Source organism: Zalophus californianus, chromosome 13, assembly GCF_009762305.2.
Source record: "Zalophus californianus isolate mZalCal1 chromosome 13, mZalCal1.pri.v2, whole genome shotgun sequence".
Taxonomy (NCBI): domain Eukaryota; kingdom Metazoa; phylum Chordata; class Mammalia; order Carnivora; family Otariidae; genus Zalophus; species Zalophus californianus.
In genome coordinates this window covers 3,585,688-3,613,639 of record NC_045607.1, presented here as the reverse complement: position 1 = coordinate 3,613,639, position 27,952 = coordinate 3,585,688, and the positions used below count along the sequence as shown (strand labels likewise).

Sequence of the window (27,952 nt, the reverse complement as noted above, 5' to 3'; positions counted from 1 at the left end):
CACTGCGTCAGCCCGCACCTGTCCAGACCCCCGAGGGTCTGCTCTAACTCAGACAGACAGTCCTCCCTCCAGCCCAGGGACTGTGGTGACCTCTGCTTGCGGAGCAGCTGCCCCCAGCCCAGCCCCCACTCAGGAGCCAAGACCCACGTCCACGTGCCCCCCACCCAGAGCTGGTTCTGGGCTGTATGGCCCAGCCCTCGGTGAGCCCCACGCCCACCTCCTCCCCCTGCACCGACCGGAGCCCCGAGAGGGCAGCGCCCCGTCTGACATTGCCGTCCGCCCTCGGCACACAGGTGAGAGGCATCTGTAAGGCCTTGTGGGATCGTTTTATTTGGAACTGCCGTGAGTCCTGAGAGCAGCCCGCCCCACACCAAGCTCCCAGGCGGCTGAGCAAGGAGGCCAGCGCCTGGCCAGCCTCACAGGACTCGGCGGGCACAGTCCCACCGGGAGGTCGATGCATTCACTGAAACCCAAGCAGAGCGTTGCAGGACCCCAGATTCACCTCGAGGGGTGTCAGCCCCGTCCCGGGCCCCGGGCCTTCTCGGGGCAGAGCTCTGGGGTGTAGGATCTGGGGTGATGCTCAGGAGGACAGCTGACCTGGAAAGCCTTGTGCGCACAGGTGACTGGGGGGGAAGAGGACTAGTGAGGGTGGGCACCCAGGACACACCGCGGCCACCCCGCTCTGCCCACGGCCTCGCCCGAGACGGGGCCGCCCTGCAGGCCTGGCTTTGGGCAGGAGCAGGGGACTCCGTGTAGAGCTCCCCACCCCCACCCTGCCTGGCTCCCTGAGGCTCGGAGGGACCCCGAGACCCACAGAAGTCAGCCAGGGGCCCATGGGCATCGGGTGACACTCACGGTCCGGCCTCAATGTGGCCTGCTGCTGAGACAGGAAGCCCAGGACTGGCTCCACCTAGCAAAGAGGCGCAGGGCCTCCTGGCTGGCCAGCTCTGTCCGGCCTGTGGGGCGGGAGGGGAAGCCCTCACCACGTGTGCCCCTGTGCCCCAGCCACCCGTCCTGCAGGGGGCCGAAGGGCAGGGATGCTGCTCTGGGACCCTGGAGGCCCGGGGCTCAGCACAGTCAGCGGGAGGTTGCCCAGCGTGGCCGCCCGTGGCAGGGAGTTCGTGGGGCCGGCCCGTGGTGTCCACCACTTACTGTACAGCTCCACGGTGTTGAACGCCTCGTCCTTGAACTCTAGCTGGGTGAACACAATGGCGTAGTCCCTGAAGTTGGTGCCCAGCCCCCGGTAGTCCAACACTCCTAGGCCTAGGAAATACGTGCACCCCCCAGGGCGGAGCATCAGACCTCACGAGAGGCCCCCCCGGAAAGCATTGTCCCATTGACCCCAGAGCCAGCACACAGAGGGCCTCAGGAACAGATGCCCGGCGAGTGCCTGTCCCAACTCATGCCGGGGGGAACACTCCACCGATCATGTCCCCTCGGGGGCACCACCCCCGACGGAGGCCCAGGGTCACCGCGGGGCACGCCAGGGTGAGCCCTCTGTCTTCCAAACTCTGACAAAATGAGTCCTTTCACTTTCTAGTGGAAGTCTCGGGGATGGGCCCGCTCCCCATCCCACGGCATTGGCCAGGCGGCAGGGACGCCAGCCCAGGCTGTCGGTGGTGGATCCCAGTAGGGAGGGCCCGGAAAGCCAGCCCATCCTGCACCGCCCCGTGCCCCACGCCCCGCATGAGACCGTGGAGGCCGTCGCCTTACAGGAGTTCTCAAACACCCATCCAGAGCTCTGTCTCAGCAGCTCCACCACGTTCACGTCACGCCTCTCCAAGCTGGAAGAGCGATCGTCTGTCCTCGGCTCAGGGTCTGGACTCAGGCCCAGAAGAGACAAGGGTCCTACCAACTGCACCTGGCCAGCCACCAGCATGCCGCGCAGGGGATCCTGGCTGCCGCTGATGGCGCCCGTTGCCCGGAAGCTTTGTTCTGCACCGAATCCAACCTGGCCGGGGAATGAGCAGACACGAGAGCCCTGCAAAGTGCAAATCGACTTCCTTCCACCTCCCAAGAGGCCTCGCGCGCTAGAAGCCACGTGACGGGCACAAAAGGAGCCTCGGACAAACACAGGGTCGTCTGTAATTTTGGGTAAAGGCACCCAGTATCCAAAGGGGCCTACGTCCCCGAAGCGGTCAGTCCATAAAGTGAACCAACCACAGAAATGCAGCGGTCTTTGCTCACTAAGATGAGCTCATGGCTGGGAAATTCCAGAAGGAAGAACAACAGGCAAGAACCATCCAGTAAACTGAGGCAGTGGGGCACAAAGCTGCAACAGGTGAAACAACGGGGTTTGGAAAATCAGAAGACTGATCAAAGGAATGAATGGGAAGTCGAGAAACAGGGGCGCCTGGGTGGCTCCGTCCATCAAGCGTCCAACTCTTGGTTTTGGCTCAGGTTGTGATCTCGTGATCGTGAGACTGAGTTGGGCTCCGCGCTCAGCACACACTCTGCTTGAGATTCTCGACCCCTCCCTCCGCCCCTCCCGCTCGTGCTCTCTCACTCTCTCAAGAATAAATAAATAAATCCTAAAAAAAAAAAAAAGTCCAATAATAAAGCAAAATGGGAGCATGGGAATTTAGCACGTGACAAAGTCAGCCGGAGTCCGTGGAGGACAGAGAGGCAATTCGATTAAGGACGTTAGAAATTGGGTAGTGATCTAGAAAAAACCAACTGGTTCCTCCTATTTTCCCAGGGTCAAATCCCAAATGCAGCGAAGATGCCAGAAGCACCAGGGAGTTGCAAGCCGTTTCCTAACTGACGGTGTCACAAAAGCCAGGAGCCCCGCAAAGAGAAAGCTAGTGTGCATCCTCAGAGAAATGGAAAGAAATCCTTCATGTATGAAAAAAAAAAAAAGTCCTCCTCAATGTTATAAGAAAAATGACAAACTGGGAAGTATATTTGCAACTGGTTTCTGTCACAGACAAGCGCCTCATATTCCTAATCCTTAAGGGTTCTTACAAAGGAGGAAAAACACACCTTAGAGGAAAACATACCAGAGATGTGACCAGGCAGTGCGTTGGGCAGGGAGCACGTACGCTGCGACGCTCCCGTCCTTAGAAGGGCCACGTAGAAGCTGAAGGGGGCCATCTGTTGCCTATCAGATGTCGTGGAAGCAAGAGCACGGGAATGCCGGGGCGCTGGTTCAGGGAACCTGCCACGTGGGGACCTCTTGGAGGCGAGAGCACCAGGACCCACGCCACAAAAGGTGTTTCCAGTTGCCGAAGATTGGAGAGCACTGTCTGTCGAGCAGCAGAGCCTGGCAGAAGGCCTATGGAGTCTCACACAGCGATCCAAAAGAGCAGAGCGCCCTGGTAAATGCGAAAGGGCATCACTGTACGGCCCAGCGATCCCCTGCAGGGCGCACACGCAGGAGAACAGAAGGGAGACTTGCACACCCATGTTTATGACAGTGCCATTGACGAACCAGACGGTGGAAGAAACCATGTGGCCTGTCCACACCATGGAACATAATTCAGCCTTAAAAAGGGAGGAAATCCCGACACCGGCTACAACGCGGATGAACGTGGAGGACACGGTGCCGAGTGAGATCAGCCCGGTCCCCGGCGCAGACAGACCAATCCCCAAGGATCCACTCCCCGGAGGCCCCAGAGGAGTCAGACCCACAGAAATAGGGGCAGGGGAGGGGAGGGGTCCGTGTTCAACGGAAACGGATGGAGGGGGTCGGCTGCACAACAGTGTGAATGTGCTTGACGCCCTTGTGCTGTGCGCTTAGAAGTAGCGAGGACAGTAAATCTCTGCGCTGTGTTTATCTTCCTACAACTTTGAAAAATGTCATAAAGACAAAAGAGAACAAACTTTGAAATGTTTTAAAAGAGAGCAGAGCCTCTGTGGACTGATCGGAACAACCCCCCAGCGTGCGTGGGCAAATGACACATGGGTGCTGGTGTGTGCCTGCCCGCACGTCCCTAACACGGGCTACCCTCAGGGAGGAGACGGGCTGGCTGAGGCAGGTGGGGAAGGACCCCCACGGTACACCCTGAGGAACCCTGATTTTTGAGCCATGCAAGTATGTTTGCTGTCCAAAGGCCAACGAATGAAATTTCATTACACAACAAAACGTGAGAGGCCCACTTGCCTCTCCTCCAAGCCCTGATCCGAATGTGTGTCTGCAGGGGGCCCTCAGCACAATCCACCTCTCCAAATCAGCGTCTGGCCCAGGTCCCTGGACAGAGATGCGCCTTGACACTGGCACCAGGAGAGGCTGCTGACCAATCATTCCGTTGAGCAGATGCCAAAAATCGGGTCTGAGCCTTGTGGCATCCCCATGGCTCCTATGGCATCTTTGGCTTTGCATAGGGCCCAAGGCCCTCCAGAGGCCCAGCTTCTGTATTTGGATGTCTGATTCCACCAGCTTCACTGGGACGACCCAGCCACGTGGCTTTGGGGCCAACACCATGGCCCGTGGGACCAAGCTCACCCAACACCGTGGAGCTGCCATCTTACCCCAGACCTCCCCTGCCCTTGCTTGTCCCAAGGCCAGGCCTGGCCCAGGTACACCCGGGCCCCACATCTCCTGCAGGCAGATGCAGGAATGCGAGGGAGGGTACCTGGAGTCCCCCAAGAACCCGCGGCTCTTCGGCACAAGGCATGACCCACTTCAAGCAGTAGCTTGAGAAGGATTTGCCCAGGAGGCCTCTCCCACCCCGGCATGAGTCCCACCCAGACACAGGGCACACACCGCACTCACCTGTGCCTGGAGGACAACATTTTCAGGTTGTTTTCTGGAGTAAGGGTCACCATGACGCCCTCGACGTTCTTCGTGGCCTTCTCCAACGCAAAGCCCTTCTCACCTGAGGCCACGGCAAAAACATCCCAGGACCCCAGAAGCTGGTGGAGGAGGAGCAGGTGAGGGGGGCCAGTCCCTCAAGCCCTTGGAGGCATCCTCTCTCTATCTGGGAACCCAGGGCCCCTTCCTCAGGCTAGCCCATCCCCCCATAGCCAGTGCCGGTCTGGGTTGGCTCTGGGAGGGTAACCCAGAGGTTGTGTGGCCCCACGGGAGGGGCCTGGGCCCCTAGGACCCACAGGAGTGTTGTTACCGGCTTAGGGTCCAGCCTCCTGAGCCACACTGCCTGGGTCTTAGGCACTGAGACCAGAGCCAGCAGGACAGCTCACAGGACAGCCTCATCCTTGCAGGTATGTGCACACCAGCACACATGCCTCGGGGCCAGGGGTGTGCAGTGCCTCCAGCCCCTGAATACCCATTTATATGTCTCTGCATGGGTCTCTGTGGGCGGCCACTAATCGCCACGACACCATCCTGGCCTCCCTTTTTGCAAGGTGGGGAAATTACCCAAGGGCGGGTGGCATTATTATTCAGTGGTGGCCTCTGTGCCCTGCCCAGATGTGCTAGAGAAGGGGGAGTGGGCCCCTGGCGAATGTGTGCCAAGCACACACAAAGCGTTCTTTGTCAACGCTGCCATGCCAATCCCTGGTTCTGTATGCTTCCTTCCACTGGAAGCTTCCAGAATGAGCATCCCATTCCCAGTCACACCACCTGCACTCCTCCCTGGGGATTCAACACTCTTGAGCCTTGCTCAGTCTGGGTAGGCCAGTAACCCTGGTCCTTAACCCTGGCTGGCAGTAGGCCAAGGCCAAGTCCCAGCGGAGGCACAGACAGTTCTTCCAGAAGCTGAAGGTTCGATCTTTTGTTTCAATCTTAAAAAAAAAAAAAAAAAAAAAAACAGAAACCAAAATTTTTTGAAAAAGCTCCCACCCCTTCCTGGCTGACCCATTATCCTGCTCTGTGGGTCTTGGCCTCCTGCCCCCACCCCCAGTCAGCACCCAGCCCGGAATGTCCCGTTCCTTCTGTCGCTCCACTCCACCCGTCTGAACTGGTCCACTCTCTGGCCCACCTTGGCCTTGCTGCCTCCCACCTCTGCACTCCATGACCCTGGCCAGACACCCCAGGAGCTGCACAGCCCCCAACGTCCCATCGGAGATCTGTATGGGCCTGGCTTCTCAGCCCTGGATCATCTGAGCCCCTAGCTGGGAGCAGAGGACAGAGGGCTTGGTAGGATCTGTCTGAGCCCCTGAAATCCAAGGGGAGGCGGCTAGGAAGATCCTTCCTTGGGAGGTTGGAGGGAGTGGTGGAATGTTCAGACTACATTTCCAGACCCCTTTGCTGGCTGGCTTCCAGGGGTTCTATCAACACAAAGACAAGGAAGATTTGGCGGGTGGAGGAAAGATGAAGCCATTTGTCTTGCCAGGCCTTTTTAAGGAGGGACCTCTGCTAGGCCACCACTCCAGCCCCTGCTTGGGAGATGAGTTTACTGGTGAACAAAAGGAAACCAGCCCTTGTACAAATGTGCAGCTCAACTTTGCACCACCCCAGGACCTGGGGAGTCTCAGGCCTCGAACACGGATTAGGGTGTCCCGTGACTACCAGCTTCCCCAATGCCTGGCAGAAGAAGATGGAATACAAGGACAAAAATATCACCCTACTCTTCAAATTAATCCTGTTCATCATGTTTTTTCAAGTACAGTTTCCTGACGCAACATTTGAGGAGACAAAGATGAAAGAAGAGAATCACAGCAGAAGAGAGATAAGGGAAGCAGACCCACCAATGCTCCCTGCGTTGGAATTACAAGGCAGGCTCTCGTAGTCCACTTGGGCTGATATCACAAAAATACCACACACTGGGTGGCTTATAAACAACAGGCATTTATTTCTCAGTTCTGGTAGCGAAAAGTTCTAGTCAGGGTGCTAGCAGGGTCAAGGAGGGCCTCTTGTGGGTCACAGACCTCTCACAGTGTCCTCATGGTGGAAGGGGTAGGGAAGTTCTGCTGTGGGGTCTCTTTCATAAGGGCATGGATTCCATTCAAGAGGCTCCACCGTCATGACCTAGTCCCCTTCCAAGGGCTCACTTCCCAGTGCGATCGTACTGGGGGCTAGGACGTCAACATGAGTATTGGGGGTAGACACACACATCAGGACCACACAGATTGTGAAAACAGCTATGATCACCTTGCTTAACAAGATGGGAGCCACATTTGAAATTTTATGGTATTTTTGCAATTCTCATAATACAGCTGGAAACCATAAAAAGTGGTATAGATAAAAGACATCTGTGTAACCCAAAATAATCTTACAGATTGCAGATTTGGAGAAAAATATATACAGTAGGCTCTCATGAGCCAGAATGCACAGGTTGTTCTACAAAGGAGACATCTTAAATCCTGGGAAAAAATTGATTTTTGGCAATAAATCCGGACAACTAGATATCCATTTAGAAGAAGATTAAGATGAAGCATATTCACCTCATGCATGGGAATAAACATGAAATGGATCAGAAATCTCAATGCTAAACATGGAAATGGAATCATATGAGTAACAAAAGAAATCACTGGTGGGTTTCTGTATGATGTGGATGTAGGGAAATGCTTTCTAATTGTATCAGATTTCACTCCTGAAGGCGGAACCATCAGGAGGCATATAGATTCACAAATAAGGGGTTTGTGGCAGGAGGTTGACCTCACATCACTGTAGGAGCTCATTTCACAGGCCCCGTAAGGCTTTTGTCTTCTGGGGATTCTGGGCAATGTCATGCAGCCCAGGCAGATCAAGCCACTACAAACCCATAGGCCACACTAACTATGCATAAAATCCAGATGTAATAAAAGAAAGTACTGATAAATAACTTGACTATATTTTTAAATTTTTTATAGCAAAAGTAAAGCCATAAACAAAGTCAAAAGATGAGTGACAAGTCTGGAGAAAATATTTCCAACACAGATCACATGCAAGGGCTAATAGCCATACTCTACCAAAACTTTTAGAAATTAAAGAAAAACAGGGCTGAAAACGCATCACAAAAAAAGGACAAATGACATAACCAGATAATTCACACGAAAAAGTTAAAATGACCCCTAAACATGAAAAGATGTTTCTTATGAATTGCATTCCACCAACCCCCCGCCCCCACCAATTTCTATGCTGAGGTCCTGACCCCAGAACCTTAGAATATGACTCTGTTCAGACATGGAGGCTTTTAAAGAGTTAGTTAAGTCCAAATGAGATTGTTCAGTTTAAACGTACCTGGGGTCCTTATCAGAAGAGATTAAGGTACACACACACACACACACACACACACACACACACACACACACACTCAACTGGGGCGACCATGTGGGGACATGGGGAAAAGATGGCTATGTACACACCAAGGAGAGAGGCCTTGGGAGGAACTGGCCCTGCCACACCTGGATCTGACTCCAGCCTCCAGAGCTGGGAGAGAATACACCTCTGATGTTTAAGTCTGTGGTGCTTTGTAATGGCAGCCCTGGTGAATGGATACAATGTTCATTTTCATTCACAGTAAGAAAATGCAAATTAAAACAATGCGGAGATGTCATTTATCACCTATCATCCTGCCAAAAATTGCAGAGCTTAGCCACACCACCCACAATTTGGCTACACGAGCATGCCCATGCACTGCCTGTCAGACTGCAAATGGTACCATCATTACAAAGGGGAATGTGGCAACATCTAACAAAACTTAACTACCTGCCCGTTTGTCTTTTGTTCTAGAAATCCCACTCACAGGAATCTATCCTAAGGAAGTACCTGAGACAATACAAACTATATATACACACAGTGGTTACTCAGTAAAGCATTGTTTGTGATAGAAAACTGTTGGAAGTTGGCTAGGTGCCCACATCCAGGAGACTGTTTGAATCAAAGATGGTGTACCCACAAACAGTCCTATGCAGCTATAAAAGAATAACCCGAAGGTCTCTGTGAACCAACATGGGGTGAGTGCTATGACATGAAGGTGTATTGTAAAGTGGAAAAAGCCAAGTGCCAAAGGGCATGTGAAGCACACAGCCTTCTAGGTGAGACAGAAAGGATGATAAGGAAATGTACGTTGTCTGCCTATTTCTGCAAGAAGAAACACAGGAAGGATAAATCGGAGTCTAAAGAGCTTCGTCACCCACAGGGGTAGGCTGGGGAGGAAGTTAGACCCCCTCCCCACAGCATACCTTCTTTTATGTTGTTGTTTTTTTCCAGATTCATTTATTTATTTTAGAAGAGGAGAGAGAGAGAGCAGGGGGAGGGGGAGAGGGACTGGGAGAGAGAATCTTCCAGCTGACTCCCTGATGAGCTTGGAGGAGCCCGGCATGGGGCTCCATCCCAGGACCGTGAGATCCTGACCTGAGCCGAAGGCAGACGCTTTAACCGACTGAGCCACCCAGGTGTCCCCACCCTTCACCCTTTTCTGTTACAGGCTTTATGATATTTACATTTAACAGTTAATATGTAGATTCAGTAAAAGTTAAGCTTCTGTCACTTTAAGCTGTACCAGTCAAAGGTACTTCCCTCAGGCTCCTTGCATGAGCTCAGGCTTGGGTCAGATTGACCTGGGTTCAAACCCACAGCAGGGCCATGTCACAGCCCTGTGACAGGAACCTCCTATGGGAACTCTTGGAAACATGCCTGGGGCCATGGTGTGGGGAGGAGTAACTTGCCAGGCTGAAGGCCAGGGGTCCCCACGATGCCCAAAGGGCTGCCATAGGCATCCACATTCTAGAGACAGACCCCTACTCCCTTCAATTGGCTAGAGATGCTCCAATGATCAAACTGTTCTCCCGCTGTATCCCTACATGCTGAGGATGTGGTAGAAAAGCCAACAGTGAGAGCCATTTCCTACACTGCAGACCGGAGTCAGGTCTCACCCCTGACATCTCTGGCCATTTGCCTGGAGGTACCCAAAGGTAACAAGGGAGGCCCAGAGCCAGCCAGGCCAGTCAGACACTGCTGTGATCCGACTGTGCAGCCCAGCTCTCCTCGTGTGTGTGTGTGTGTGTGTGTGTGTGTGTGTGTGTGTGTGTGTGTACAGGGGTCTCATGCAGGGTGATGATGGGTCCGATGCCCGGTGGGTGGATCATGCTCACACCCCAGGTCAAGGCTGGCTGGGTGCGATGGGGTGTGGGGGGCTGGGAGCTTCTGCTCAGGGTTTATCCCGAGAGCTCCACAGGTATGGGTCACTGTCTGGGGTGTTGGGCTATGCACGCACAGGTGTGTGTCTGATCTGGGAGCAACAGGGGGACTGGACAGTGTGACAGTGAGGACGGCCGGGCAGGGCTGTGATGCCTCCGGGCCGGCTACCCCTCACTGTCTTTGCAGTAGTCAACGGATGTAATGGACTAGAGGATGGCAGACACCCACTCCATCTCTATGACCTGGGGCGTGACCCCATAGGGCTGTCCAGGAGCAGGAGCTGAGTATTGCCGGGGAAGGCCTCTGACATCACCCAGACCACTGTCTGCGGTAGTCGTTCAGTAGATTGTGCTCCAGGAGCCGGAGCCCATGGAGGCCAACCCCGAGGCTGAGAAGCCTGGGGCAGGGTGCCTGTGGGTGTGTGGGGAAGGGTCGGGGCTGGCCCCACAGCGAGGAGCCCACAGAACCTGGTGTGGGGCCTGGAGCAAAGACTGGGCTCAGAGCGCCCAGCGGGTGGACTGCAGTCTGGGAGACGTCCCGGGGAGGGTTCCTTCCTACCTGGGGCATCTCTGGGAGACTCTGGGCTGTGCACGCACAGGTGTGTGTCTGATCTGGGAGCAGCAGGGGGGCTGACTGGGCAGGGGGACAGTGAGGTTGGCTGGGCAGGGTTTGATGCGTCCGGGCCGGCTACCTGTTCCTGTCTTTGCAGAAGTCAACGGGTGAAACCAGCTGGAGGTTGGCGGATAGCCGTTACATATCCAGGACCTAGGGTGTGACCCCACAGGGTTCCCCAGAAATAGGTGCTGGGGATTGCCGGGAAGGCCTCCAACATCACCCAGACCACTGTCCGCGGTAGTCATTTACTGGATTGTGCTGCAGGAGCCGGAGCCCATGGAGGCTGAGCCTCAGGTGAGAAGACCGGGGCTGGGTGCCTGAGTGTGTGGGGGGAAGGGTCGGGGCTGGCCCCACAGGGAGGAGCCCCAGAGGCTGGTGTGGGGCCTGGAGCAAAGACTGGGCTCAGAGCGCCCAGCGGGTGGACTGCAGTCGGGGAGACGTCCCGGGGAGGGTTCCTTCCTACCTGGGGCATCTCTGGGAGACTCTGGGCTGTGCACGCACAGGTGTGTGTCTGATCTGGGAGCAGCAGGGGGTTGGGCAGGGGGACAGTGAGGACGTCGGGCAGGGCTGTGAGGCCTCCGAGCTGAGTGACAGTTCCTGTGTTTGCAGAGCCCCGTGGAAGCTGGCCTGGCTTCTGTCCCTGCACCTGGCTCCTGACACATGCTAGAGATGCAGATGGAGTCGCTCTAGCTCCTCAGATGGTGGAGCAGCTGAGAAAGGAGAAGAAGAGCTCAGCCCGTGCCTGCTCTCCGTGGGCCTTTGCAAGACAGAGCCCAGCCCAGGGCCTCCCAGAGAAGCTGAAGCCAGGAAGGAGCCCTCCCCGGGACGTCTCCCCGACTTCCGTCCACCCGCTTGGTGCCCAGTCTTTGCTCCTGCCCCCACACCAGCCTCTGGGGCTCCTCCCTGTGGGGCCAGCCCTGACCCTTCCCCTCACACCCACAGGCACCCACCTCCGGTCTTCTCATCCTCAGGGTCAGCCTGCGTCGGCTCTGCGTGCTCCAACTGGGCCATCAGAAGGTGGGCATGGCGCTCCAGGTCAGAACCGGGCATGTTGAGCTGCACATGGGCCACCAGCTGCTTGAGGCAGGGAACGTCCGGGCTGACAGAAGTCCTCTGAGTACTGGTCCAGCCAGGTGCCCAGAATGGAGGAGATGGCCCTGGAGGTAGGCGGGCAGGAAGCAAAGTCAGTGGCCTGGCCTGCCCTTCCACACAGCCCCCTGGGGCAGCCCTGGGGAATCTCCATCCAGAGGCCAGTCCCACCCAGCCCACCCGCACCGGCCATCCAGGCAGGGGCAGGTGTGGCCAGCAGGTGCGGGGGCCAGCAGTCTCCACGGGAGGGAGCTCTCCATCACTGGTGTGAGCACCCCTGCCTTCCTCAGGGGAGCCTGCCCCAATCCACTGTCTGTCTGGGGTCCCTCCTGCTGCACTGGAAACTCCAGGAGGGCGGGGAGATGCAGTGTCTGCTCTGTCCCGGCCCTGGGGCACAGAGAGGAGCTGCAGAAGTCTATGAGGGAGGAGGGAACGGGCAGTGTCCCTCGGCCCAGCCCGCCTGTGCTCTCACGGCCCCTTGGCCCCCAGCCCCTGCTCCGACGGCTGCCTGACCCCCTTGCAGGCCCGTGGGGTCTCCTACACCAACACTATTCTCGGGGATGTCTGCCCGGCCTGTCCAGGCCCCACATGCAGCTGGCCTGGGGGACCCAGTGTGAGCTGGTGGCACCCGGATTGGGTCAGAGCAGGCGAGGCCCCCAGCCTCCCCTCCGCTCCCTAGGCCCCGGGCCCACAGCCTCAGCTGTCTCACTCCTGTCCTGCAGGAGAGGCCCCCACACCGCTGCCCTCCAGCAGCCATGACAGACGCGGTGGAGCCAGGGCTCTGCCCAGCACCCCCAGCCCCGCCAAAGCCCCAAATGTCCCCCACCTTGGAGACAGGGGCTCTTCTTCGTCCTAGGGCCCGTCATCCTTTGGACAATGAGAGCAGAGGGATCCCCATCTAGAGGAGGCCGGCAGGGCGTCCCACGCAACGTCCTGTGCCCATCTCTGCTTTGTCGTCTAGGGTTACCGGTGGACCTCCACCTAGAACAGAGGCCCACGGGGCAGGGTGATTTGTCTGCCCTGTTCCCTGAATTATGCAAAATGTCTAGAAGGGGCTTCCTGTCCATGTGTGTCTGTGTGTGTCTGTGTGTTAGTGTGTGTGGTGGAGTGTGTGTGTGATTTGTGTGCGTGATATGTGTGTGTCTGGTGTGTGTGAAGGGAGCAGCCCAGACTCCTTGGGTTGACATTATGGCCAGGTAAGGGGCACAGCCGTCGTGGCAGCCCGGGGGGTCGGTGACCTGGATGGCTTTGGGGCAGGAGACCCTCCTGGCCCTCCCCGAGCCCAGGCCTGGAGAGCCGTCGTCCCCACGCTCCCCCTGAGCCTGCACCAGCCCTTACTGGCTGCCTGCTGCACGGGCCCCACACTGGGCAGCCGTAGAGGGAGGTTCCTGTTGACCAGCTTCTCCCCAATTTCTTCCATGGGGCTCTGCAAAGACAGTGAGCAGCGCCCGGCCCGGAGGCATCACAGCGCGGCCCCGCCGTCCTCACCGTCGCCCTGCGCAGTCCCCCTGCTGCTCCCAGATCAGACACAGCCCCGTGCGGGCACAGCCCTGCACCTGGGATGCAGTGACTTTCCTGAGACCACATCCTCGGGACATCGGGGTACAGCAGGATCGGAGCATCTCCAGCCAAGTGAACTGTTTGGAAGGGGGCTGTTTCTAGAATGCGGGTGCCTATGACAGCCCTTGGGCATCTTGGGGACGCCCTGGCCATCAGCCTGGCATGTCTCCCCCATCCCCCATGCTATGGCCCCGGGCACGTTCCCAGGAGACAATGTCCACACCCCAGGACCCAGCTGCCTCCAACCTCTTCCTTCCAACCCCCTTGTCACCTCCAGGGTTCATGCCCCCTTTGACCCCCCTGGGGAGTTAGTTTGTGTGTTTGTGGATGGGTGTGTGTGTGTGTGTGTGAATGTGCACGTAGAGCCTTGTGTGTGTGTGTGCCCATGCGAGGATGACCAGAGGAAAGGGCTCCACATGGGAGTGTGGGCCATGGTCCCCCAGGATCTTGGGGGCCCTCATTCCCAAAGGAAACCCCACGGGAGGTGAAGCTTGGCCTCGGAAGCTGGAACCCTCCCCGTTCCTCTAGCCTCTGTTCACCTGGTGCGTCCCAGGCCAGTCCCTCCGTCTCCTGCCCTCAGTTTGCGGACTGTCCCATGAGGGGTTGGAGGAGGAACTCCATTAGCGTGGTTCTGGGTGGCCGATCGGCTCCCACCTTTTGGGTGGACGTGGCGCAGGTGCACTCTGGGTGGGCGGGGTCGGGTGGGCGGGGTCCTCCCACCAACGGTCGGTCGGAGGCAGGTGGATCCTGCGCAGGCGCGCACACGGCCCAGCAGACGGCGCATGCGCGGGACCCCACCTCTCAGCCGGCATGAGCAACACCGAGGGGCTTGCTGTGGGGTCGGTCCAACGGGTCCCGATCTCCACTGTCTGGTCAGTGACCCTTACGTCCTCTTAGGCCGGGGGCCAGCCCCACTCCCGCCAGGCAGGGCCGCTGGACCGAGTGGACATGGAGACCTGGGGACTAGAGAGAAATGAAGTATACCCCCCACCTTGCCGTCCTGGCCGCCACGTTCCACTCCAGTGTTCGTCCAGGTGCATGGCTGGGTCAGGGGAGGGGGAATGGGGACACGTCTGGGCAGGGAGGAGGTCCGGTCGCGTTTTTCTCCTCTACATCCCCTCCCCTGTCTTCCTTGCAGCACCCCGTCTCCCCAAGTTCCGGCCCTCGAACACTTTCATCTCCCTGCTTTAATCCCCAACACATCCTCCTGAGGTGGGAGTCACTGACACCATCTTCAAAGTAGAAAACGGAGGTCCCAAGAGTTCCCATAGGAGCTTGCCAGTCACAGGGCTGTGACATGGCCCTGCTGTTAGTTTGATCCAGATCAGTCCGACCCAAAACCTGAGCTTCCAGAGGAGCCTGAGGAAGTAGCCTTTGAGCCCAGGCTTGGAGGTGAGGTCATCCCGGATGGGGGTCATACGAAGGGACGGCTCGGGGCTCTGAGGGCAGATTCTTGATGGGCTCCCTGGGGAGGGAAGGCTCTACAGAGGCTGGAGTGGGGTGAGGGGGGCACACTGGGGAGCATGTCTAGACCAGCTCATGCAGGGCTCTCTGGATGCTGGGCAAGGAGTCAGGGGACACTGTGGGTTGGGGGGTTCAGGGGACACAATCCGGGCATTCTTATCAGAGCCACATCATCCTCGATTTAGAAGGAGCCTGGTGAGCATGTTATTGCCATGGTCCGGTTTCCTTCTTCTGCAGGTGGCTGTTCAATTTTCCCAACACCATTAGTTGAAGAGACTGTCTTTTTTCCATTGGACAGTCATTCCTGCTTTGTCAAAGATTAGTTGACCATAGAGTTGAGGGTCCATTTCTGGGCCCTCTATTTTGTTCCATTGATCTATGTGTCTGTTTTTGTGCCAGTACCATACTGCCTTGATGATGACAGCTTTGTAAATAGAGCTGGAAGTCCGGAATTCTGATGCTGCCAGCTTTGCTTTGCTTTCTCAACATTTCTCTGGCTATTCGGGGTCTTTTCTGGTTCCATACAAATTTTAGGATTGTTTGTTCCATTTCTTTGAAAAAAGTGGATGGTATTTTGATGGGGGTTGCATTGAATGTGTAGATTGCTCTAGATGGCATTGACATTTTCACAATATTTGTTCTTCTGATCCACGAGCGTGGAACTTTTTCCATTTCTTTGTGTCTTCCTGCATATCGTTCATGAGTATTTTATAGTTTTCTGAGTAGAGATCCTTTGCCTCTTTGGTTAGATTTATTCCTAGGTATCTTACAGGTTTTGGGTGCAATTGTAAATGGGATCGACTCCTTAATTTCTCTTCCTTCTGTCTTGTTGTTGGTATATAGGAATGCCACTGATTTCTGTGCATTGGTTTTATATCCTGCCACTTTACTGAAATCCTGTATGAGTTCTAGCAGTTTTGGGGTGGAGTCTTTTGGGTTTTCCACATACAGTATCATATCATCTGCAAAGAGTGAGAGTTTGACTTCTTCTTTGCCGATTTGGATGCCTTTGATTTCTTTTTGTTGTCTGATTGCTGTGGCTAGGACTTCTAGTACTATATTGAATAGCAGTGGTGAGAGTGGACATCCCTGCCATGTTCCTGACCTTAGGGGAAAGCTCTCAGTTTTTCCCCATTGGGAATATTCGCTGTGGGTTTTTCATAGATGGCTTTTATGATATTGAGGTGTGTACCCTCTATCCGTATACTCTGAATAGTTTTGATCAAGAAAGGATGCTGTACTTTGTCAAATGCTTTTTCTGCATCTATCGAGAGGATCATATGATTCTTGTTCTTTCTTTTGTTAATGTATTGCATCACATTGATTGATTTGAGGATGTTGAACCAACCTTGCAGCCCAGGGATAAATCCCACTTGGTCGTGGTGAATAATCCTTTTAATGTTCTGGTGGATCCTATTGGCTAGTATTTTGGTGAGAATTCTTGCATCTATGTTCATCGAGGATATTGGTCTGTAATTCTCCTTTTTGATGGGGTCTTTGTCTGGTTTGGGGATCAAGGTAATGGTGGCCTCATAAAACGAGTTTGGAAGTTTTCCTTCCATTTCTATTTTTTGGAACAGTTTCAGAAGAATAGGTATTAATTCTTCTTTAAAAGTTTGGTGTAATTCCCCCGGGAAGCCATCTGGCCCTGGGCTTTTGTTTGTTGGGAGACTTTTGATGACTGCTTCAATTTCCTTAGTGATTATAGGTCTGTTCAGGTTATCTATTTCTTCCTGGTTCAGTTTTGGTAGTTGATACATCTCTAGGAATGCATCCATTTCTTCCAGGTTATCTAATTTGCTGGCATAGAGTTGCTCATAATATGTTGTTATAATTGTTTGTATTTCTTTGGTGTTGGTTGGGATCTCTCCTCTTTCATTCCTGATTTTGTTGATTTGGGTCATTTCTCTTTTCTTTTTGATAAATCTGGCCAGGGGTTTAGCAATCTTGTTAATTGTTTCAAAGAACCAGCTCCTAGTTTTGTTGATCTGTTCTACTGTTCTTTTGGTTTCTAGTTCATTGATTTCTGCTCTGCTCTTGATTATTTCTCTTCTCCTGCTGGGTTTAGGCTTTCTTTGCTGTTCTTTCTCCAGCTCCTTTAAGTGTAGGGTTAGGTTGTGTATTTGAGACCTTTCTTGTTTCTTGAGAAAGGCTTGTATTGCTATATACTTTCCTCTCAGGACTGCCTTTGCTGTATCCCAAAGATTTTGGACAGTTGTGTTTTCATTTTCATTGGTTTCCATGAATTTTTTTAATTCCTCTTTAATTTCCTGATTGACCCATTCATTCTTTAGTAGGATGCTCTTTAGCCTCCATGTATTTGAGTTCTTTCTGACTTTCCCCTTGTGATTGAGTTCTAGTTTCAAAGCATTGTGGTCTGAAAATATGCAGGGAATGATCCCAATCTTTTGGTACCGGTTGAGACCTGATTTGTGACCTAGGATGTGATCAATTCTGGAGAATATTCCATGGGCACTAGAGAAGAATGTGTATTCCGTTGCTTTGGGATGGAATGTTCTGAATGTGTCTGTGAAGTCCATTTGGTCCAGTGTGTCATTTAAAGTCTTTATTTCCTTGTTGATCTTTTGCTTAGATGATCTGTCCATTTCAGTCAGGGGGGTGTTAAAGTCCCCCACTATTAATGTATTGTTGTCAATGTGTTTCTTTGCTTTTGTTATTAATTGCCTTATATAATTGGCTGCTCCCCTGTTAGGGGCATAGATATTTACAATTGTTAGATATTCTTTTTGGATAGACCCTTTAAGTAGGATATAGTGTCCTTCCTCATCTCTTATTACAGTCTTTGGTTTAAAATCGAATTTGTCTGATATAAGGATTGCCACTCCAGCTTTCTTTTGGTGTCCATTAGCATGGTAAATGGTTTTCCACCCCCTCATTTTCAATCTGGAGGTTTCTTTGGGTCTAAAATGTGTCTCTTGCAGGCAGCGTATGGATGGGTCTTGTTTTTTAATCCAATCTGATAGCCTGTGTCTTTTGATTGGGGCATTTAGGCCATTTACATTCAGGGTAACTATTGAAAGATATGAATTTAGTGCCATTGTATTTCCGGTAAGGTGACTGTTAGTATATATTATCTGTGTTCATTTCTGGTCTATGCTGCTTTTAGGTTCTCTCTTTGCTTAGAGGACCCCTTTCAATATTTCTTGGAGGGCTGGTTTCGTGTCTGCAAATTCCTTTAGTGTTTGTTTGTCCTGGAGGCTTTTACTCTCCTTCTATTTTCAATGAGAGCCTAGCTGGATATTGTATTCTTGGCTGCATATTTTTCTCATTTAGTGGTCTGAATATATCATGCCAGTCCTCTCTGGCCTGCCAGGTCTCTGTGGATAGGTCTGTTGCCAATCTTTTTTCTACCATCGTAGGTTACATATCTCTTCTCCCGAGCCGCTTTCAGGATTTTCTCTTTGTCGCTGAGACTCATACGTTTTACTATTAGATGTCGGGGTGTTGACCTGTTTTTATTGATTTTGAGAGGGGTCCTCTGTGCATCCTGGATTTTGATGCCTGTTTCCTTCCCCACATTAGGGAAGTTCTTTGTTATCATTTGCTCCAATATACCTTCTGCTCTTCTCTTGTTTCTTCTTCTTCTGGGATCCCAATTATTCTAATGTTGTTTCGTCTTATGGTATCGCTTATCTCTCAAATTCTGCCCTCGTGATCCAGTAGTTGTTTATCTCTCTTTTTCTCAGCTTCTTTATTTTCCAACATTTGGTCTTTATATCACTGATTCTCTCCTCTGCCTCATTAATCCTAGCAGTTCGAGCCCCCATTTTTTGATTGCACCTCATTAATAGCCTTTTTGATTTCGACTTGGTTAGATTTTAGTTCTTTTATTTCTCCAGAAAGCGTTTCTCTAATAACTTCCATGCTTTTTTCAAGTCCAGCTAGTATCTTTAAAGCCATGATTCTGAACTCTAGGTCCGACATCGTACTAATGTCTGTATTGATTAGGTCCCTGGCGGTCAGTACCATCTCTTGTTCTTTTTGCTGAGGTGATTTTTTTCGTTTTATCATTTTGTCCAGAGGAGACTAGAAGAATGAGAGAACAAAATGCTAACAGGGTAACAATGTCCCCAGAAAATATACTCTAAAGAAATCAGAAAAGACCTGAAACCAGGGGAAAAGAAAGGGATAGAAAGAAAAAAGAAAAAGAAAAAAAAAGAGAAAAAGGAAAAGATAAAAACAAACAAAAACAGAACAAAACAAAACAAAAAAACAGAATATGGTCAAATATGATCAGCTGGTGCATAGATCAGTGCCACACACTAGATTTTGGGTGTATTTTGGTCTGTTAGAAGAAAGTGCCTCCCAAAATTTTAAAGAAAGAAAAACTTATATATGTACAAAACTAAGGGTTGATACGATGAAGGGATGGAATATGACCTAAAGATGAAAATTACAAAATATGTTATAAAAGGAATTGATAAGATCAGTTGTTTGAAAAAAGAAAGAAGAAGGTTTTTAAAAAAGGGTGGGGGAGAGACTAGGAGACTAGAACAAAGCCATACACTAGAGATTTAGGGTATATTTTGATCTGTTAGAAGAAACTGTATCTCAAAATTTCAAAGAGAGAACAACTTATTTAGTATATATGCCAAAAATAAGGGTAACTACTATGAAGGGATAGAATATGACTCTAAAAATGAAAAATAAAAAAAATTTTTTTAAAAAGGGATTGATAAGATGTTGGTTGAAAAAGGGAAAAAGAAAAGTTCAAAAAAAAGTTAAAAAAATTAACTTTGAAAGACTAAAGAATCATGGGAAAAAAGCCATGAAATCTATGTGCAGTATTCCCCTAGCGCTGGCATTCTGCAGTTCTCATTGATCAGTAAACTTGATCTTGGCTGGTTGTTCTTACTGATCTTCTGGGGGAGGGGCCTGTTGCCATGGTTCCTAAATGTCGAATTGCCCCACCCTTGCCTGGTCCGGGCTAAGTAATCTGCTCGGGTTTGCTCTCGGGAGCTTTCGTTCCCTGCAAGCTTTTGGTACAGCTTTGGAGGACAAGAGTGAACATGGTGGCCTCCCAGTCTCCGCCCCGGAGGAGCCGAGAACTTGGGGCCCCACTTCTCAGTGCGCCCCCAGAGAAAAACAGTCAATCACTCCCATGTCTCCAGTCTCTGGCCACACTCTGTGCTCACCCGGCCTGTGACTGAGCATTTCTATGTCTGGCACCCGACCCCGTGTGGAGTCTCCAAACCCAGCAGATCCCTGCGGTGCGCTCCCGTGCCGCTCCTCCCAGGGGAGGAAAGGGAGTCTCCCCGGTTCTGCCGCTTGTTGGGTCCCTGCTGGAGGAGCAGTGGCCCGACTGTGTCGCCGATCATGGTTTATGGCAACCCTGAGCTGAGACCCTGCGCCTCGGCTCTGGCTCTGCAGCCGGCTTCCCCGCTCTGATACCCGGGAGCTCTGCCGCACTCAGGCACCCCCGGTCTTTCGTGACCCCAAGGGACCTGAGACCACAGTGTCCTGCGAAGTTTTCACCTCCCGCTTAGGCGCTGGAGCGACGTCCCTTAGCAGAGCCGACTACTAAAAGTTCCAATTTTGTGCTCCGCTGCCCTATCACTTGCCAGAAGTGCCCGATGGAGGCCCCCTCCCCTGCCATCTAGCCTCCCGAATAGCACCTCGGATTCACTTCTCTGCACTTCCTACCTTCCAGAATGTGCTCGCTTTTCTGTTCAGAGAGTTGTTGCGATTCTTTTCTTCAATCTCCTGTTGAATTCGTAGGTGTTCAGAATGGTTTGATCCCTATCCAGCTGAATTCCTGAGACCAGACGAAATCCAGGTCTCCTACTCCTCTGTCATCTTGCTCCACCCCCCAGAGATGGCTTCTTGTCAGAGTAGCTTGCTGTTCCAGTGAGGTCAGTACCCAGAGAGGTCTGAGTGAGGAGACCAAGGGGATGCCCCACATGCCCAGTTCAGCAGGATGCTCTTGTACATGGTGCCGATCTTCATGTCCAGGCTGATGGGGATGAGGCAGCAGCGCCCACCTGCTACATGGAGAGCGGCAGCGAGGAGCTGTGGTTGCAGACCCTGAGACACGGAGCTCGTGTGATTCCGAGGCTGCCACAGATCTGATGGAGGCAGAGGAGGGGGAGGTGCTGACAGAGGCTGAGATGATGCCTGAGGTCTCCAGCGATGACTGGGAGGTCAACTCCGGAACCTGAGGAACGGCAAGGCCAGCAGAAACACCAGACTGTGCAAGGTAACCCCAGTCAGCATCTAGCCCAGAAGGTTCTAGAGACTGAGTCTTCTTGGCCCCTTGTGGCTGTGGAGTGGGGACCCAGGCTCCAGGAAGGGATGTCAGGGAGAAAGGGTGGGGAAAGTCCAGGCCTTTTCCTGGCCATCAGGGACCCTGGGACAAAACCCACACTAATGTCCTCCACATCTACATCAGGCTGGAGGAGACTGCAAAGCAGGTAGGCGATGTCCCTGCTGCGCAGGGAGGGGCTGCATCTGAGCTGGTCTCAGGACTTGGAGTGAGGGCTCCTTTTGGTCTTGGGTGTTGTGTTGGGGGTGTGGTGGCAGAATTGAAGGGCTGACTTTGCATTCATCAGACACCCTAGGTGAATGGGTGCTCTTGGGTGTCCATGGGCATAGGTGGCTGTGACCCACACATGGCAAGGAGTGAAGGAAATGCAAAGAAGACAGTGCCCTGGGCTATGCAGGCTTTCCTGCTCATGCGCAGTGCTCCTTGGCAAAATTCAGCTAGTCTTCTTGTTCCTACAGCACAGAAGGCGCCTAAGGTCATGAGTGGTTCATGGGAAGCCAGGTCAGTCTGTTGCCTGGCAGGAGGAGAGGTACAGCCTGAAATGACAGTCTGGGGGTGACCTGGAACACCAGGTGAGGTAGAAATTGCCCAGGTAGCCTGATCCACTCCAGTCTGTCCTGCTTCTCTACCCAACAACCCAGACCTGGACAGCTGGCTGGCATCTGGAGCAGTTAGAATGTTCCTCTGCTTCAGTCGAAGGAGAAGATCAAAGTTAGTAGAGCAAAAGAAACTATGAAGATTAGGGCAGAGATAATTGGAAGAGAAGAGCACGTGAGAAAATCAGTGAAAACAACATTTCTTTCTTTTGCGGATTTACCAAAATTGACAAGGAGACAAAAATGGAACCATTTTATACCAACAAAGTGGCTCGCTGAGATGAAGCAGATAATTCTGAGAAGCACACAAATGACCAAAAGTGACTCCAGAAGAAATGGAATCCCTGAGCAGACCTGTAATAAGTAAATAGACTGAAGCAGTAATGAGAACTTCCCAACAATGAAAAGACCAGAACCCGATGTTTTCCCTGGTGATTTGTCCCACACGTTTAAAGAAGACCTGATATCAATCTTTCTGAAAGTCTGCCAAAAGTACAAGAGGAGGGAACACTTCCCACATCACCCTAGAATGCCAGCATTGTCCCGATTCCAAAGACTGACAAAGACCTTACAAGAAAAGAGGACGCCAGGCCAAAATCCACGATGAAGAGCGAGGCAAGAATCCTCAACAGAATTCTAGCAGACCGAATCTAGCAGCACACTGACAGGACTATACATCCTGACCAAGTGTGATTTACACCAGGAATGCAAAGGCTGTTCAACATAGCTAATCGGTGTCCTAGACCACATCCAGAAGAAACATGATCATGTCAATTGATGTAGGATAATCTTTAACAAAATCCAAACCCTTTCATGATAAGTGCTCACAATAAAATAGAAGTAGAAGATTAAATTGTGATAAAGGAGGGGTGCCTGGGTGACTCAGTGGGTCGAGCATCTGACTTTTGGTTTGGGCTCAGGTCATGATCTCACGGGTCTTGAGATCAAGCCCCGTGGCAGACTCCTCACTCAGCAGGGAATCTGCTGGAGATTCTCTGCTCTCACGTGCACTCTCTCTGTCTCCTTCTCTCACAGTCTCTCATATAAAGAGTCTTTAAAAATTATCATAAAGGATATTGATGAAAAAAGCTCATATGTACATTTTTAGTGGTGAAAGACTGAAGGTTTTCTCCTTAAGACCCCAAATAAGTCAACGATGCCCACGTCCACCACTTCATTTCAATATTGTCATGGAAGTTTGGTCATAGAAATTATGCAAGATGAATGATTAAAAGCTCCGAAATGGAAAGGAGGAAGAAAGGGTTTATTAATATATGACATAATCTTATATGCAAAAACTCCTAAGAGTAAAAAACCTCTATGTGAGATTATAACATTTTCCAGAAGGTATGAGCAGAGAAGACCAACACATATGGATCAATGGAATACCATTGCGAATCAAGGAATACATACATCTACGGTCAGTTGTTTTTGAACATGGATACCGAGATTGTTCAATGAGGCAAAAACAGTGTTTGCCACAACTGGTGTGAGGAAACCAGATATCCGCATACCAAAGAGTGAAGTCACAGCATTACCTCACACCATGTAAAAAAGTTAACTCCAGTGGATCAGAGATCTAAATTTAAGAGCCAAAACTCTTAACACGCCAGAAGTAAACTAAGAGCACTTAGGGGCAAATCGTCATTCCCTTGGATTTGGCAATGGTGTCTCTAATACGGCATCCAAACCAGAAACAACAACAGAAAAAACAGATACATTGGACTTCATTATTGCTAAAAACTTTTCTGAATGAAAGGATAATCTCAAGAGAATATAAAGAAACCCAAAGAATGGTAGGAAATATTTAAAAATCATAAATCTGACAAGGGTCTTGCACCTAGAATATGTAAAAACTCCTACAATTTAAGAACATAAAGTACCCCGTTAAAAAAATAGACATTTCTCCAAAGAAGAGAGATAAATGCCCCAGTGGGCACATGGGGTGATTTCATCATGAGATAGTAGGGAAATGCAAGCCAACACCACAGTGACATACCTTCCCCCACCCAGGAGGGGGGCTCTAGTGAGTAAGCAGAAATAACAAGTGTTGGAGAGGATTTGGAGAAATAGAACCCTCATCCACTGCTGGGGGAGATGTAATATGGCGGAGCCACTGTGGCAAAGGGTGTGGCACGTCGTCCAAACGTTGAGCATACTGTTATCATGTGGCCCAATTCCACTCATCATCTAAACAAAGAATGGAATACAGGCACTCTAACAAGAGCCTGCACGTAAGTATTCGCAGCAGCACTCTTGACAATAACGGAAAGGTGAAGACAACCCACAGGTGCATCCACAGGTGAATGGATAAATACAGCGTGGTGTGTTCATACGATGGAATTCATTCAGCCATGACAGGAATGAAGTACTGATACACGCTATCACGTGGGCGAACTTCGAAAACATTATACTCAGTGGAAGAAACTAGCCCCCAAATACCACATACGGTATGATCCCACGTGTATGAGAGATTCATCACAGGTAAATGACAGGTGCCAGATTAGTCGTTGCCAGGGAGCAGGGGAGTGGGGAATGGCCGGGGACTGCCTGCTCAGTGGGGGTGGGGTTTCTCTCCAGGGCATTAAATATTCTGGGACTAGAGAGTGGTGATGGTGCCCAGCGCGGGAAATGTAGTTAATAACAGTGGTTTGCACACTGTGAAGTGTTTAAGATAACGCTTATTTTATCTGAAGTTAGAAATATACCTGGAAACATGAAGAGAAAAAGAAAAAGCCAAAAGAGAAGAAAGGAATGCCTTTGCTGGTGAGGACAGGCCGACTCTGGTGCTGGAACTGGCCCTGGTGGAGCTCATCAGCTGGTCCAGGAGCTGGGGCCGGAGCCGGCTCTAGCTCTGGAGCTGGTGCTGGGTTGGGGCTTGCTGCGTAGAGCCCATTGGCTCTAGCTCTGCAGGGGGAACCGGCGCTGGCCCCGTGTCCGAGGTGCTGCTGTAGCTGACTGTGGAGCTGGGCCAGCTCGGAGTCTTGCGTTGGCTCTAGCTCTGGAGTTGGTGATGGAGCAGATTATAGCTCTAGAGCTGGCAGCGTGCTGACCCCAGGATTGGTGACCCAGTAGTCTCTGTGTCTGGAGTTGTTGTTGGTGGTGGTGCTTGAGCTCCTGGTAGCTTGTGTGTAGGAATTAGAGCACCGGCTGGAGCTGGCATTGGCTCTGGAGCTGGCCAGGCTCCAGCTTGGAACTGGTGTGCCAAAGCGAGTTCTGGACCTGTCTCCGACCCGACCTCGTTCTAGCTCTAGATCTGGTGCTAGAGAAGTATCGCTGGAGCTTTCACGGGAGTTGGTGGTAAAACTGCCTCTATTTCTGGCCTTTGTGTTTGAGCAGAGACTAGTATTTTCTGCCTCCAGTTTTGGTGGTGCTGCTGCTGCTGGAATGTGTTCTACCTCTGGAGCTTGTCCCAGATGTCCCTGTCCTCTGGAGCCAGTGCAAGACTCCTGCTGCCTCTGGCTGTAACATTAGAGCTCATGCTCGAGCCAGGGCTGCAGCTGGCTCCTCCTCTGAGCCCGGCAGTGCCCCTAACTCTGCAGGTACTTGTGGAGCTGGTTCTAGCTCTAGAGGAGTCCTGCTGCACTTGCGTCCTGTGGAGACCATGGGGCTATGGTATCCCTCTTTCCAGGGAGGGGCATGCTGCTAGGAAGTCCTGATGGGCTCATTCACAAGGAGCCTTTCAAAAGAGGTCTGTGCTCAGAGAGGAGGGCCCCACGGGGACTCCCCAGCTACAGGGTTCACCAGGATGCACTTGTCACATCCAGCGTGACGTGGACGATGCTGTGTTGCCCCTGTGCTGGGTGGAGAGCTGCAAGGAGAAGCTGTGGCTGCAGAACCCTGAGACAGAGGGTTTGCGGGTGCGTGTGGCAGTCAGGGACATGGTGGCAGCTCAAGAGGAGGACGAGCTGTGTTGGCTAAATGGTGCCAAAGATCATCAGGGATGATGAAGAGGTGGAGGCTCAGAACTGTGAAGACGGTAGGATCCGTAGGTTCTCTGGATCCTGCAGGGCACTCCAGGCTGGGGTCCAGCTCAGGGACTTCTAGAAGCTCTTTTTAGGAGTTGGGATTCCCCGGCCCCTGTTGTGCATGTGGAGTGGGGATCACTGGCACTGGGAGGGGCTATCAGGGAGAAGGGATGGGGCAGTCACCTTCTTTTCCTGGCCATCAGGGAACTCTGGGTCACAGGTCGTGTTGCTCTCCTCCACTTTGGAGTTAGGGGAGCTGATGGAGCCAGCAAGGCCCAGCGCGGAAGGAGAAGAGGCAGAAGGGGGAGGGGAAGCTGGCGCCGATGACGGGCAGGCACTACCAGCAGCTGCTGGAGCGCCTGCAGGCGCGGCAGGCTTGGCGGGAGGAGCTGCGGGACCAGGACGAGGGGAAGGGGCGGGAGCTGGAGAGCAAGATGCAGTGGACCAACCTGCCCTACAAGGCCGAGGGCGTGCGCATGCGCGAGGACGAGCACCTGGGGCGGGAGGCCCTGAAGCGCAAAGAGAAGCGTTGCTCAGGGGGAGCGCAGGTGGGAGAAGGGCACGGCCCATGTGGTGCAGAAGATGCAGCAGAGGAGGCAGGACAAGTGGCGGCAGAACCTGCACAAGAAGAAGGCGGCCCAGGCCGAGCGGCGCCTGGACAAGGCCCGCAAGAAGGGCCAGATCCTGCCCCAGGACCTGGAGCGGGCCGGCCTGGCATCAGGGCCTGCAGCCCGGGCGCCCAGACCTCCTCCCTGAACTGGGGCTGCCCTCCCACCTCGTGTGACCGCGGCCAGGAGCTCGCTGTGTGCGGTCTAGCCTCCTCGAGAAAGGGGGGCTCCGTGGCCTCAGGTGACTGGCAGAGGGTGGAGCCGACCTTGCCTGTGACTTGGAGGGAGTTATCCTGTGTTGATTTGTAAGAGGAGCAAAAATGAGGGCTTAAGGTAAACACGCACCTGAAAAGAGTTAAGATGACCGCTGGGGGCTGCCTGGGGGGCTCAGTGGTTCAAGGGTGCCTGACTCTTGGTTTTGGCTCAGGTCCGGATCTCAGGGTCCTCTGATCAGCCCCACATCAGGCTCCGCCCTCAGCATGGAGTCTGCTTGAAATTCTGTCTTGCTCTCCCTCTGCTCTTCCCGCTCCTGCTGTTTCTCTAAAATAAATAAATCTTTAGTGGAAAAAAATAGATGCGGCTGGAAGTTCAGCACAGTGTGCGCCATGCTGGGAGGAAGGGGGAGACGGGGGGTGGCGCTGGAGGACGTCAGTCCAGGAGAAGGCAGGAGACAAGGAAGGCTAGAAGCTACGACTCGGCGAGGCGATGGAAGATGGCCAGGGAGGCGGTGGAATTCCCCGCACACCTGTGGGCAGGCAGAACCGCTGCAGATGCACAGGACCCCGGGGGGGGGGGGGGGTGGATTTCATGGCTCCTGAGTAATGTTTCAGTAAAGCCGTCCATAACTCTTTTGACTGAGCTCCAGTTAAGAAACACTGTAACAAAGGCTGGTGTGGCTGTACTGGGCAGAGTGGACCAGAGGATAAACAGCGCTGTGGAGGGTAAGGTAGGTCACGAGGGGCTCCGCGCCCCCGGCAGGCAGAGCGATTCTGACGCCCCCAGTGATGGAGCTGCAAGTCTCCCAGGGGAAATCCGCTCACAGACAAAAGCGGAGGATTTCTGGTGCCTCTCTTAGGCCTAGAAACACCCGGCAGAAGTCTGGTGGATACGGAAGGTCTAGATGAGAGTTGATGAGCTTGATCTAAGGACACAGAGCGGTGTGAGTGGGAACAAGGTGCAGACTCCACCCACATCTGGAGCAGCGAGAACTGACTGCCTGGTCCATGAAGCAAGTTCTCTGTTTCAAGGAATCGACGTCCTACCAGGCGTGTTGTCTGGCCGCGGCATGATTTAGTTGTTAAAGTTAAGACGTGATTGTAGAAGTTTCGTGTTCAGAAGTTTAAAAACGTACTTCTGAGTTACCTGTGTGTCATTGTGGGAGATGGAACCTATCGCCAAGTGTCAACACTGAAAATGCCCTGATTCACCTTCTGGGCCTCCCCAGGCCTGGCCGTCACCCCCTCCCTGGCCCAGAGCTTCGGGGCTGCCGGTGTGCGGGACAGGGCGGCACGTGACGTGCTCTGGGGCGGGTGACAACACAAGCAGCGCATCCAGGGGCATCAGTGGGCGATAGCACATGGACAATAGAAGAGCACAGAGTGGGTCGGGGAGGCCTGACAGACGCTCGGATGCTCTGTGCCTCAGGTGGGGAAGAGCCGAGTGCAGCATCGTGGGAGAAAAACCTCTGGGGCCGAATGTCAGGAACGTTTCCAGAACCAAATGGTGGCAGTCCCCAGTTTCAAAGGTACCCCCCGCTCGGGCGGAGGGAAGCGGATGAAGATTGCCCTAACCAGAACCCCTCCTGC

General features: G+C 52.7%; 2 protein-coding genes and 1 pseudogene across 2 annotated transcripts in view; 1 reads left to right on the top strand and 2 right to left on the bottom strand.

Annotated features, from left to right (window-relative positions):
- Positions 1-299: 299 nt before the first annotated feature.
- On the bottom strand, positions 300-1,906 carry LOC118356227 (annotated as a pseudogene).
- An 8,960-nt stretch (positions 1,907-10,866) lies between these two features.
- Positions 10,867-14,016, bottom strand: LOC113935263. Its single transcript, XM_035723785.1, has 4 exons — positions 13,768-14,016; positions 12,495-12,649; positions 11,530-11,736; positions 10,867-11,289 (listed from the first exon to the last, which is right to left on the bottom strand). Exons 1-4 carry the CDS (start codon positions 14,010-14,012, stop codon positions 11,243-11,245), a joined length of 654 nt encoding a protein of 217 aa, XP_035579678.1. The 5' UTR covers positions 14,013-14,016; the 3' UTR covers positions 10,867-11,242.
- A 109-nt stretch (positions 14,017-14,125) lies between these two features.
- ABO (ABO, alpha 1-3-N-acetylgalactosaminyltransferase and alpha 1-3-galactosyltransferase) overlaps positions 14,126-27,952 on the top strand; it is a 43,523-nt gene continuing 29,696 nt past the window's right edge. The window contains exons 1-4 of the mRNA XM_035723784.1: positions 14,126-14,262; positions 14,367-14,620; positions 20,432-20,565; positions 20,666-20,909. The gene's annotated coding sequence lies outside the window, so the exon portion shown is untranslated. The remainder of the gene's footprint in view (positions 14,263-14,366; positions 14,621-20,431; positions 20,566-20,665; positions 20,910-27,952) is intronic.

What these genes read in the sequence shown, in the direction of transcription:
- LOC113935263 (XM_035723785.1), bottom strand. Translation starts at nt 14,012, where the DNA reads ATGCGCCGTCTGCTGGGCCGTGTGCGCGCCTGCGCAGGATCCACCTGC. An exon ending in ACTGGCCTGGGACGCACCAG is followed by an intron (nt 12,650 to 13,767) that starts GTGAACAGAGGC and finishes CCTCTGTTCTAG; the next exon opens with GTGGAGGTCCACCGGTAACC. An exon ending in TGAGGATGAGAAGACCGGAG is followed by an intron (nt 11,290 to 11,529) that starts GTGGGTGCCTGT and finishes CTCCTTTCTCAG; the next exon opens with CTGCTCCACCATCTGAGGAG.